The sequence below is a fragment of the Lepidothrix coronata genome, unplaced genomic scaffold (assembly GCF_001604755.1).
Source record: "Lepidothrix coronata isolate B3197 unplaced genomic scaffold, Lepidothrix_coronata-1.0 Scaffold39, whole genome shotgun sequence".
Lineage (NCBI taxonomy): Eukaryota > Metazoa > Chordata > Aves > Passeriformes > Pipridae > Lepidothrix > Lepidothrix coronata.
In genome coordinates, this window is record NW_016690219.1 from 6608648 (window position 1) to 6619222 (window position 10575).

General features: G+C 54.3%; 1 protein-coding gene across 1 annotated transcript; it reads right to left on the reverse strand.

The window, feature by feature from the left end:
• Nucleotides 1-5511: 5511 nt before the first annotated feature.
• Nucleotides 5512-10575, reverse strand: XKR5 (XK related 5). Its single transcript, XM_017812993.1, has 7 exons — nt 10518-10575; nt 9532-9715; nt 9263-9429; nt 8191-8400; nt 7895-8064; nt 7261-7372; nt 5512-6602 (listed from the first exon to the last, which is right to left on the reverse strand). The coding sequence occupies exons 1-7, from the start codon at nt 10573-10575 to the stop codon at nt 5512-5514; spliced, it is 1992 nt and encodes a 663-aa protein (XP_017668482.1).

Here is a 10575-nt window from a genome sequence, read left to right on the forward strand (position 1 = left end):
GACACGGATGCGGCACAGACCGGGACCCGGCACCGACCCCGCCCCGGACCCCCAGCCGGGTACGGACCCGGTACAGCCCCGGGACAGCACTGGCATAGCATCGGCACCGGCACCGGCACAACCCCGGACTCGGACCAGGGCACGGACCCGGACACAGAGCCAGACACGGACACAGCCCCGACACTGGCACCGGATCCGGGCAAGGACTCGGACCCCGCCCTGGACCCAGCCCCAATCCCGGATCCAGACACGGGCACGGACCCGGCACTGCACCTGGGCATGGATTCGAATGCGGACCCAGCCCCTGCCCCGGCTCGGCACAGCCCTTGACCCGGACCTGAACACGGGCATAGACTCGGGCCCGGAACCGGCACGGGAGCGAGAGCCTGGACCCGGACCCGAATCCAGACTCAACACTAGCACTTGCACTGGCACAGCACCGGTACAGCACCGGTACAGGCCCTAGCCTCGGTCCCTGGCTGCCCCATGCACGCCCTGGCTCTCAACAGGGAACAGAAGCACCCACTGGCCTCAGCACCCACCTCCCATCCTCACACAGACTCATCTGCACCCACCTACCGTGCACATCTGGACACCCACCCACACCAGAACTCACCTATTGTGCATGTCTGGATGTGCACCCACGCCTGAACCCACCTGTTGTGCATGTCTGGATGTGCACCCACACCTGAACCCTACTGTTTATGTCCAGACACCCTCCCACAGCTGCACCCACCTACTGTGCACATCTGGGCCCTCACCCACACCCTCCTCTCTGTGCACGCCCAGCCACCAACCTGTGTCCCAGCACCCACACCCCCCAGTTACCCACCAGCTCTGCACCCCACAGCCTCAGCACTGAACCCCAAATCTCCCTCCCTATTAACCAATGAGAGGCCTGAGGCATGTGGTGCCTTCCCTACCCCACGCCCTTCGCAAACCCACACCCTGGCTGGGGCTGGGGTGTAGCAGCACAGATGGAGACAATCCAGATGGGTCTCCAGGGCAGAGCAGTGGAATATTCGCTGCTATTTATTGAAGCCAATCTCTAAAATATCCCCCAGCTCCTCGTGGAGCTTAGGGGAGCAGGCAGGGCCCTTCGGTGGCTTTGCTTAGGAAAATTAAGGCACAAACAGGGCTTTGATTTTAAGGATCTCCCTTCAAGCAAAAGAATCACTGTATCCTTTTGCTTCCAGGATCTTGTTCAGCTCCTCCAACACCCCTGGGTCCCCATGGATCCCTCACAGATCCTCCCTGTGGCCATTGAGGATGGATTCACAGGAGGGAGAAAACGCTCCTGCAGCACGTTGGAGGGAACTGAGCCATCTCAAACCTGGTGTTGAGACCACAAAGCATTTTCCTCCAGCCAAATCCAGCCCGGGAAGCACAGTCCCTGGCTCCTCATTAGGCACTCAGTCCTATTAGGCAAGTCCTGATTAGCTGGGTTTACCCTCCACTCCCCCCCTCTGTGGTATTGTTTAGCCTTGGAGCCACGGGCACAAAGCTGCAGCCTGGGCCCTGTTCCTTTACAGGAACACTAAAGGCACCAAAAAGGGGTTTGCAGCAAACCAAATTTAATTAAGGAGGGGAAAAATAACCAAAGTTTCAGCTTGGGAAAAAAAAACAGATAACAACAACCCCCAGGGCAAAGAATTCTATTGTCAGTAATGTCCAAGTATTGTGTTTCAATGTTGTTGGAAGTGAAAAGATAGTTTTTCTGGGTAAATCTTTCCTGAGCTAGTTCAGGGGCGGGGTTACATCATCTTGGAGCTGGAAGGAATGTTTTTTCTCCCACCCCAAAACCTGTGCTCAGAAATCCAGGTGAAGAGGGAGGTGGAAAACAGTGCTGCTGGAAGGTGAGATCCCAGCAGGGCTGGGGCAGGGCTGCTGCCAGCCTCGTGCCCTGTCTGTACCTTTCCATCCTGCTTTGTTTTATTTTACCTTGACAGAGGGACAAGGGTGACCTGTTAAAAACAAGCCAAGGGGATGGTGCCAGCAGCCACGTCCCCAAGCCCAGACTCACCTGGGTATTGTGTAATTTCTGAGGGACGTAGCCTCTGTTCCTGCCTTTTTCCAGATCGCTGGTGAGTGGCATGGCCAGTTCTCCTGGGGAACCTGCAGGTCGCTCCCTTCATTGTCAAAATTCACTCTTGGTTCCTGCTCCCTGCTCCTGTGTTGCCCTTGAGACCTTCTCTCATGAGTGGCACTGAGCTCTCCTGGGCTGGGGCATGACCCTTCGCGTCCAAAGTGCTGGAGAGGGTTTCTTTAAAAAAAAAAAAAAGGAAAAAAAGAGGTTATAGGAAGCAAATGAGCTGAAATTTTCTATTCCAGAGCAGGGAAAAGCACTGGATAATCTAAGTGCAGTGGGATGGAAATATCCCCTCGTTCCAGCCCTTCTGTGAGTGGCTGAAGCCCAAAAGTTGGTGGTGTGTATCCCAAAAGGCTGGGCAGATCCCAGTCTAGCTCAGCATAACATGCCTCATGCAAAAAGAGCTTCATGGGAAATGCTGCAGAAGGAGCAGAGGGTCTGACTGGGTCTCCTCAAGCATTTGGGGCACTTTGAGATTTCATCAGCTGGTTCCCCTCTGCCCCTCTGCCAGCTCCACTTTCTCATCCTGGGTTTGGACTGGCCCAGGGCCATGTTGCTCCACACAGAGCTGTGACATGGGATTTGGGGGATCTCTGCACCCCGTGGGTTGATGTGAAGACAGACCAGAGTGGGGAGTGACCCTGTCACCCCCCAGGCACATATGCACAGCTCCAGGGATACACCACCGAAATCAGGACTCAGCATCATGGTGCTGACAGCTGGAGCTGGTTCTACCAAACCAACAGGTTCCCTTCCTGCATTCAGTGTGGTCAGTGGCACCTCCCCTTGCACACACACCTTTGGATCTGAAGTCACTGTGGGATATTTGCAGATATCTGGATGACTTTCCAGCACTGAATTCTTGGCAGGGGTTTCCAAACTTTCCCCATGGCCCACTGATGCCTGGGGAGGTAGAAGAAGACTCCCACAGCCATGGTCTCATTCCTCCAGGCACTTGCTGTGCACTGTATCTGCCACCTCCACTATCCCACAGCTCCCTGTTTCATTCTCACCAGCTCCCATCTGCGATGCCATAGCAGCCTCAGTCCCTCTCCCCTCCAGTCCCCATCCTTGGAGGGATTTAAAAGCCATGTGTATGTGGCACTTGGGCACATATTTTAGTGATGGCCTTGAGTGTGCTGGGGGAACGGTTGGACTCCACGATCTTAGAGGACTTTCCCAACCTGGATGGTTCTGCAATTCCTAGAACAGGCACTGGATGTGCACGCAGCCTCTGGACCTTGAGCAGCATCTCCCTCTGGTGGCAAATGAACGAGATTTTGAGAGGAACACCTCCCCAGCGTTTCTCCCCTCTGGCACCATTGGGAAAAATCTGCATGTGCACCAGGTCATTTGGGTATCTTCAGTTCTGCCCCCCCCAAAAGATGGGAAGGGTGGGGAGGGACATCCAGAGATGTGATGTGCTGCTGGAGTCCTCCTACTTCAAACAGAGCTTTAAAATTCACTGAAGAGGTTTAGATTGGATATTAGAAAGAAATTCTTCCCTGTGAGGGTGGTGAGGCCCTGGCACAGGTTGTCCAGAGAAGCTGTGGCTGCCCTATCCCTGAAAGTGTCCAAGGCCCTAGATGGGGCTTGGAGCAAATTGGGATAGTGGAAGGTGTCCCTGGCCATGGCAGGGGATTGGAACTAGATGGTCTTTAAGATCCCTTCCAACCCAAACCATTCTGTGATTCTGTGATTAAATACAGGTTATTTCTGTAGGTGGAGACCTGTGGCTCACTGCTGGGACTGTCCCCAGCATGCAGGACTTGGGCCCTGGCTGTAACAAGCCTCTCACACAGGCTGGAAGGCTTTAAGGACAGACAATCCATATTATTTGCCCTGATTTCACATCGCTTACGTGCACCCCCAACATGAGACACAGACACAGCAAAGGCTGGTTTGGGTTTTTTAAGTATAATTATATATTATCAAAGGTAGAAAAACAAACTAGATAAAAATTCTTGTAATGCTCCAGCAGCACTTCTGCCTTCTGTGTGATGCACACAGTGAGGAGGACTCTGGAAAAGCCACTGGAACTGATTTGTCCCTGCAGAGCACAGCCACAGCATGGAGGGCTGGGATCTGGATGGGGACAGAGAGCCTTCATCCCATTGGAATGTGGCTTCCCTCCATAACCAGCACCAACTGGGTTTTCAGTGCCCAGGAGAACCATCTGGCTGGGTCAGCCCTGAGCAGTGAATGCATCATGGAAGCTTTTTTTAATAATTCATTGCATGCCTGTGTCCTTCCTGCTGCCTTTCCTGCCCTGTGGCATCACTGGAGGGAGTCCTGCCCACAGCGGGACAACAGCTGGAGGACGTGGCCAGATGTGCCTCAGCTGGCACCCCTGAGCTTGCTGGTGAATCCAGCTGACCACACCTCAATTAACACATCCAGCCATGTCCTGGGCACAAACCCATGTCCTGGGCACAAACCCATGCCCAGCCAGCCTGTTGGGAAGCACTGGCTATTCCTGAGGCCACACATTTAGTTCCTGATATAAATAAACCCTGTCTGCACTGGGGATTTGATGGTGGCAGGACTATGTAGATCTGAGATTTGGCCTGAGGCTAAATTTAGGAGGCAGCATCCAGGCAGATGTGGATTATAGCCTGGTAAGCTGTTCTAGTGGAAGATGTCCCTGCCCATGGCAAGAGGTTGGACCTAGAAGAGCTTTAAGGTCCCTTCCAACCCAAAGCATTCTGTGATTCTATGATCTGGAAGCTGGGTGGAAGGGGGCAAGGAGGAGACTGGGCAGAAAAGGCCACCTGAGGAAGTGGGACAGTGGACAAGCAGCAGGACATGGCTCTTGGCTATAATTCAGAGTCCTGAGGTTGTGGTCTACAGCATGAAGAGGATCTATGACCCTGAAAAATGGAGTTGGTAAAGGTCTCAAGATGAACTTGGTGGGGGAAAGATAAACCAAGCACTGCTGAGCCTTACTTGAGGGCTTACTCTGCTCTGAAGGAGGGACATAAAACTCATAATTTTTCTGGTTTAGGCACTTATTTGTCCTGAGAAAACACCTGCTTTGGCCAAGACTGCAGCCTGGAGACAGCAGCCAGGTCTCCAGACTGGGACAGGCCAGCAGTTTGTACAGGCACTTGGTAAAGGACACAGTTCAAGTCATTGTCACAAATATACCAAAGGCAGCACACAATGGCAGCCTGGCAGGACTGTGACATAAATAAGGTCAAAAAATAACTAGCCCTGGACTTTTAGGGCTTTTTAAGACCTTTGAAGTTCTCCAAAAAAGCAAGTAGAAGATGCACCATGAAGGAAGGTGATGTCCTGGTGATGGAGGAGCACATCTGCCCAGTGTCAGGGGCATCACGGGGACAGTCTTCACCCCACCACCTCCTGCCAGGCCTTATTGATGAGACAGTCACCCCAAGGTGACAGTGCAGCCCTTTACAGGGTCACCCTGGCAACCCAGACAGGTCTGTCCCCTCTCCCAGTTCCCCCAGTCCTTGCTGTGGGCATTTAGGGTCAGCCTTGGGGGTGGAGGTGAAGCACGGTGACCTCAGCTTGCTCCTCCTGACAGTCCCCTGCATGCCACAAGGGTGGATGTCCCAGAGGTGATGCCACTCCATGAGGGCACCCTCTGTCCCCTCTGAGCCCTCGTTGGGGGGACCTGCCACCCCAGAGCTGCCTGTGTTGCCAAGGGAAAAGCTCCTCTGCAGGTGCTTGTGGGCACAAGTGCCCAGGATTGGGCTGATGCTTGCCATCCCAAGGGATAAGTCCTCTCCCTCTCCTCTTCCTACTGCTCCTCCTCCTTCTCTCAGGCATCCTGGAGAAGGCTGGGCTTCATTGTCCTTTTGCACCAGGGCCACGCACATTGTTGTGCCTGTGCCTGTCCCTGTCCCAGGCAAGGTGATGCCTCCTGCAACGGCAGTGAAATACACAGAGGAGCCCTCAGCTGAATCCGGGGAGAAGCTGCTGGGATGGGATATGGATGGGGGGAAAACAGGGTCCTGCCCTGCTCCATCCTCCTGTGCCATTCCTGCAGCGCCGGCGCTGGGTTTGATGCTTCCTCCATTCCCCACTGTCAGACCAGATTCAGCCTCCTGAGGAACAATGTCTCTCATGGGGAGAGAAGAGTTTGCCCCAGGCTCAACTCCGGCGAGTTTCCCCATCATCCATCCTCCAGGATAAACCTCTCCCACGCCACCATCTCCGAAGGCTGCGTTGATCACAGACAGATCTCCTGTCTTCAAGGCCAGCTTTACCAGCAGCCAGTGGTGATGGTTTGTCCAGCTGTCCTCCAAACACCCTTTGGATTGCAGGAGCGATGAGCTGTTCCCAGTTTTTGGATCCGCTGTGGTCCCTTCCCCTGACAAGGACTCTTCATCTCCTGAAATTCCTGAGCTCTGCCCAGCTTGGGAGCTCTCCCCAGAGACCTCATCATCACCCGCTGCTGCAGCACTGCAGGATGTCTCCAGGAATCCCTGCCAGATCTCTGTGGACTTGGGATGGAGCAGGCTGTAATAAACCACCAGAGCTGTGGCACCTGGAAAAGAGCAGAAAGGTGTCAAGGGATGAGTCCCAGCAGCATTTGGGTGAGATGTGGAGAAGAGGCCAGACCTCACTGCCACCTCTAGATCACCAAGCCCTTTGCAGAAAAGGTGCTGGACATCAGGTGCTTTCTACTGGTAGAGACATCAGGTTCCTTCCTAGTCCTATCTTAAACTCATCCAAGGGCAGAGGGATTGCTCCTTTTCCAGCCCAAACATGCCCTTTCTTGATCACAACTGATCTGCGTGTAACCAGTCTGGGGAGATGCACAAAGCCCAGCACACGTGGGCATTACAGCTTCCCTTTGCTCCCAACCCACAGGGAAAACATGAGCCTGGTCAGCATGGAGATGCTCCAAGGGCTGGAGCCCCTCTGCTCTGGAAATAGGCTGGGAGAGCTGGGGGATGTTCACCTGGAGAAGAGAAGGCTCCAGGGAGACCTTTAGAACCCCTCCCAGTGCCTAAAGGGGCTCCAAGAGAGCTGGAGAGGGACTTTGGACAAGGGCCTGGAGTGACGGGAAGGGGAATGGCTTAAACTGAAAGCTCAAAGAAACAAAGCGAATAGTATGATGCAACTAAAATAACTGACGATGCTCATTTACTCAAACTTCTCTCAAAATGTGCAATCCGGGCTCTAAACCCCCCAGATCTTACCTATTACAGACCCTGACATGACAGCCCCAGTCACACCCAGGCTGTTCCTCAGCTCTGCCTGCAGGAACCGGGTGGCCAACAGCAGCAGGAGCGTGTTCTCCATCAGCATTATCTGCAGAGCAGAGGGAAGAGAGTCGTCACCTTTATCCTTCTCATGGTTTTAGTTGTGCTTCTGATGACAGAAAACACCCAATTTCTAATTTTCATAAATTTACAAAATCACAGACTGGTTTGAGTTGGAAAGGATCTTAAAATTCATCTTGTTCCAACCTCTTGCCATGGCAGGGACTCCTTCCGCTAGACCAAGTTGCTCAGAGCCCCGTTTAACCTGGCTTTGAACACTTTCCCTGTTTTATTTCATACCTAACGTACCACTTAAACCATAAAAGTTGTTGACCTTAACTTTCTGCAAGGTGTCCACCCTTTTTTACCAGGAAAAATAACTCTGACATTGTATGGCTGCCCCTAAAAACACGAAACCAGAAGAGAAGGTGCATCCACCTTAGTGACCATGTGGCTTTTTATCCACACTGGACTTTCATCAAGTGGTGATGTGAGAAATGAGAATGGAAAGTTTGAAGCTTCTCTCCAGCAGCTGCATCCATGTGGAGTAAGGAATACCCTGGGTACTTACTGCATAAAATACAGACACCCTGGTCTTGGAGGGACCAGGTAGGACATTGATGTAGCAGAAGATGTACACGGCCCCCACCAGGCCATTAAACAGCCTCCAGTGGCACGGGTGGACCACAATATTTGTCTGCTGGGCCACCAGCCAGAAGGACATGAGCAACCAGTGGACACCTGCAAGGAGAAGGGACTGTATGGGCAAAGCCGTTCCTGGGGGAGGCTGCAAACAGCTCCAGCACCAGGAGCATCGCAGGGCTGACCTCAGGGTGGGATGTGGGGAAGAGGGATCTCAGGTCTTACCTGCCACAGCGAAAACCCAAAAGGAGTAGAGCCTGGCAAAGAGCACCAGGGCCAGGACCCTGGTCCCCAGCATCCCTGTCCTCCAGAGCAGCAGGCAGAGCATGGCCACGGCCGGCAGGCTGAGGTGGCCAGGCTTCAGCAGGCAGGTGAAGTGGCTGTAGGAGGCCAAAGCCCAGGAGAGGGAGAGCAGGGACAGCCCTGCGCTGACACCTGCACAGGGACAGGGCAGTCAGGGCTCTGAAGGATGCCCAGCTGCGCTGTGGGGCCATATCTCAGTGTCAAGGAGCTGCTGGTAGCATGGCACCCCAAAACAAGTTAGACATCTCATACTTCTGCCAACAGAATCATGGAATCATGGAATCACAGAATGGTTTGGGTCGGAAGGGACCTTAAAGGCCATCTAGTCTGACCCCCCTGCAATGAGCAGGGTCAGCTTCCACTAGATCAGGTTGCTCAGAGCCCCGTCCAACCTGGCCTTGAATGTTTCCAGGGATGGAACTGGAATATTTCAACTAGTTTATGCTAAATCTGGTCTTCTTTGTGTGCTTAGCATCTGCCTGTGGAAATCCTCTGACCACTCTCTCCCATGGGTAGATCTCTGCAGCCCCAGGGCAGCTCCATCCTGGTCACTGCCATCAGACCAGAGATGGACACAAGAGTGTGACCTTGCGTGCCTCAAATTCTCCCTTTGCACATCTGAAAGTTCACCTTTCCTGCAAAGCAGCCCCAAAGCCCTAAACGCTCAGCACTGCAGTGTGATTAGGGCTGGACCACCAACAGGAACATGCTGGGTTCACACCCAGCCAAGACACTGCACATGGATACTGCTCGTACAGACTGTACTGGCCAGGAGAAGCCATGGGTGGCTCAGAACTCCTCTGCGTTCAGCCACAGCAGATCTTGCAGCCACATTTGTCCCTGGTGCTTTGCATTGAGGCTTCCCAGTCCCTTTGCAGCTTTCTCCTTCACCCAGGGCCCACCCTGTGCCCTGCCAGGTGGGCACACACATCCCTCACCCAAACGCATCGTTCCTATACAATTCAAAGCATCCTCCTGGGAACTCCCAGCTTACCAGGGATGAAGCCCACTGGGTCAACAGCCACGTAGGCCTGGAGCAGGAGGTGAGGCAGGGTCTGCAACAGGGCTTCCAGGAGCTGCAGCACACACACGTCCCCGAGCTGTGTCAGCACATCCCCAGCACGGGCACTGCCACCTGCCATCCGCAAAACATCCCAGTACCTGCAGGAGTCACCGTGCTGGGATGTCCACCCTAGTTTTGGCAAGTTTGGGACTGCACCTGGGTTTGGGGGGGTTGGATGGGTCACAGGGAGCATCTCTCACCGCTTCCAAAGGCCCAGCTGGAGGAGGTGGAGCACCAGGAGCCAGCAGCTGGGTGGGTGTCCGTCCGCCCGGAACCAGAGGATGCTGAGGAGCTGAGCGGCATAGCCGGGCACCACACAGGCCATGGTCAGTCCAAACCAGCCCAGCTGCCCATGGACAAGGTAATGGGTGATGGCACAGAGCCCTGGAGAAGGGCAGAGAAGCAGCGCTGAGGGATGCCACAGCCACACAACCCAGCAACTGAGAGGTGCCACCTACAGTCTTAGAATTCTTAAAAAGTTTAAGTTAGAAGGGACCTCAAATACTATCCAGTTCTAATCCCTGCCAAGGGGTGGGACACCTTCCACTATCCCAAGTTGCTCCAAGCCCCATCCAACCTGGCCTTGAACACTTCCAGGGATGGGGCAGCCAAAGCTTCTCTGGGCAACCCGGGCCAGGGTCTCACCACCCTCACAAGGAGGAATTTCTTCCTAATATCCAATCTAAATCTACTCTCAGTTTAAAGCCATTCCCGCCACAATTCCGTCTCCCAGCCACCGAGGGGGTTCGCAGCCCTTGTCCCGGTCTTATCTCCAGCTGCCGGCTCCCGGTGGCTTGTCAGCCGTGGCACAGCCACCGCCACAGAGGGGCCCAGCCCCAAGAAGGGCTCTGATAAAAACCTCAGTCTCCAAAATACATAAATAAATAAATAAAATTTTTAAAAGTTAAGAAAACCTCCAATTTTTCATATTAAACCCCTCAGAGACCGGCTGGGTCCGCAGGGATGATGAACCTCCCAGCCCGAGGACGGAACCGCTCATCTCCCCCCCTCCGCGGGAGCGCAGGGATGATTCCCCACTCCCCGATCTCCAGGGATGACCTGTGACTCGGAAGATGGCCGTAGAGGGGCCGCTGCCACCTTCCCGCCCGCCTTTCCCCCCTCTTCGGTGTGGCGCAGCCTCCCCACAGCCCCGCGCATCCTGCGCGCATCCTGCGCGCTCACTCACTCGCCCCTCGCTCCGCCGCCAGCAGCGCCAGGCTGAGCCGCGGGATGGCCCCGCGCAT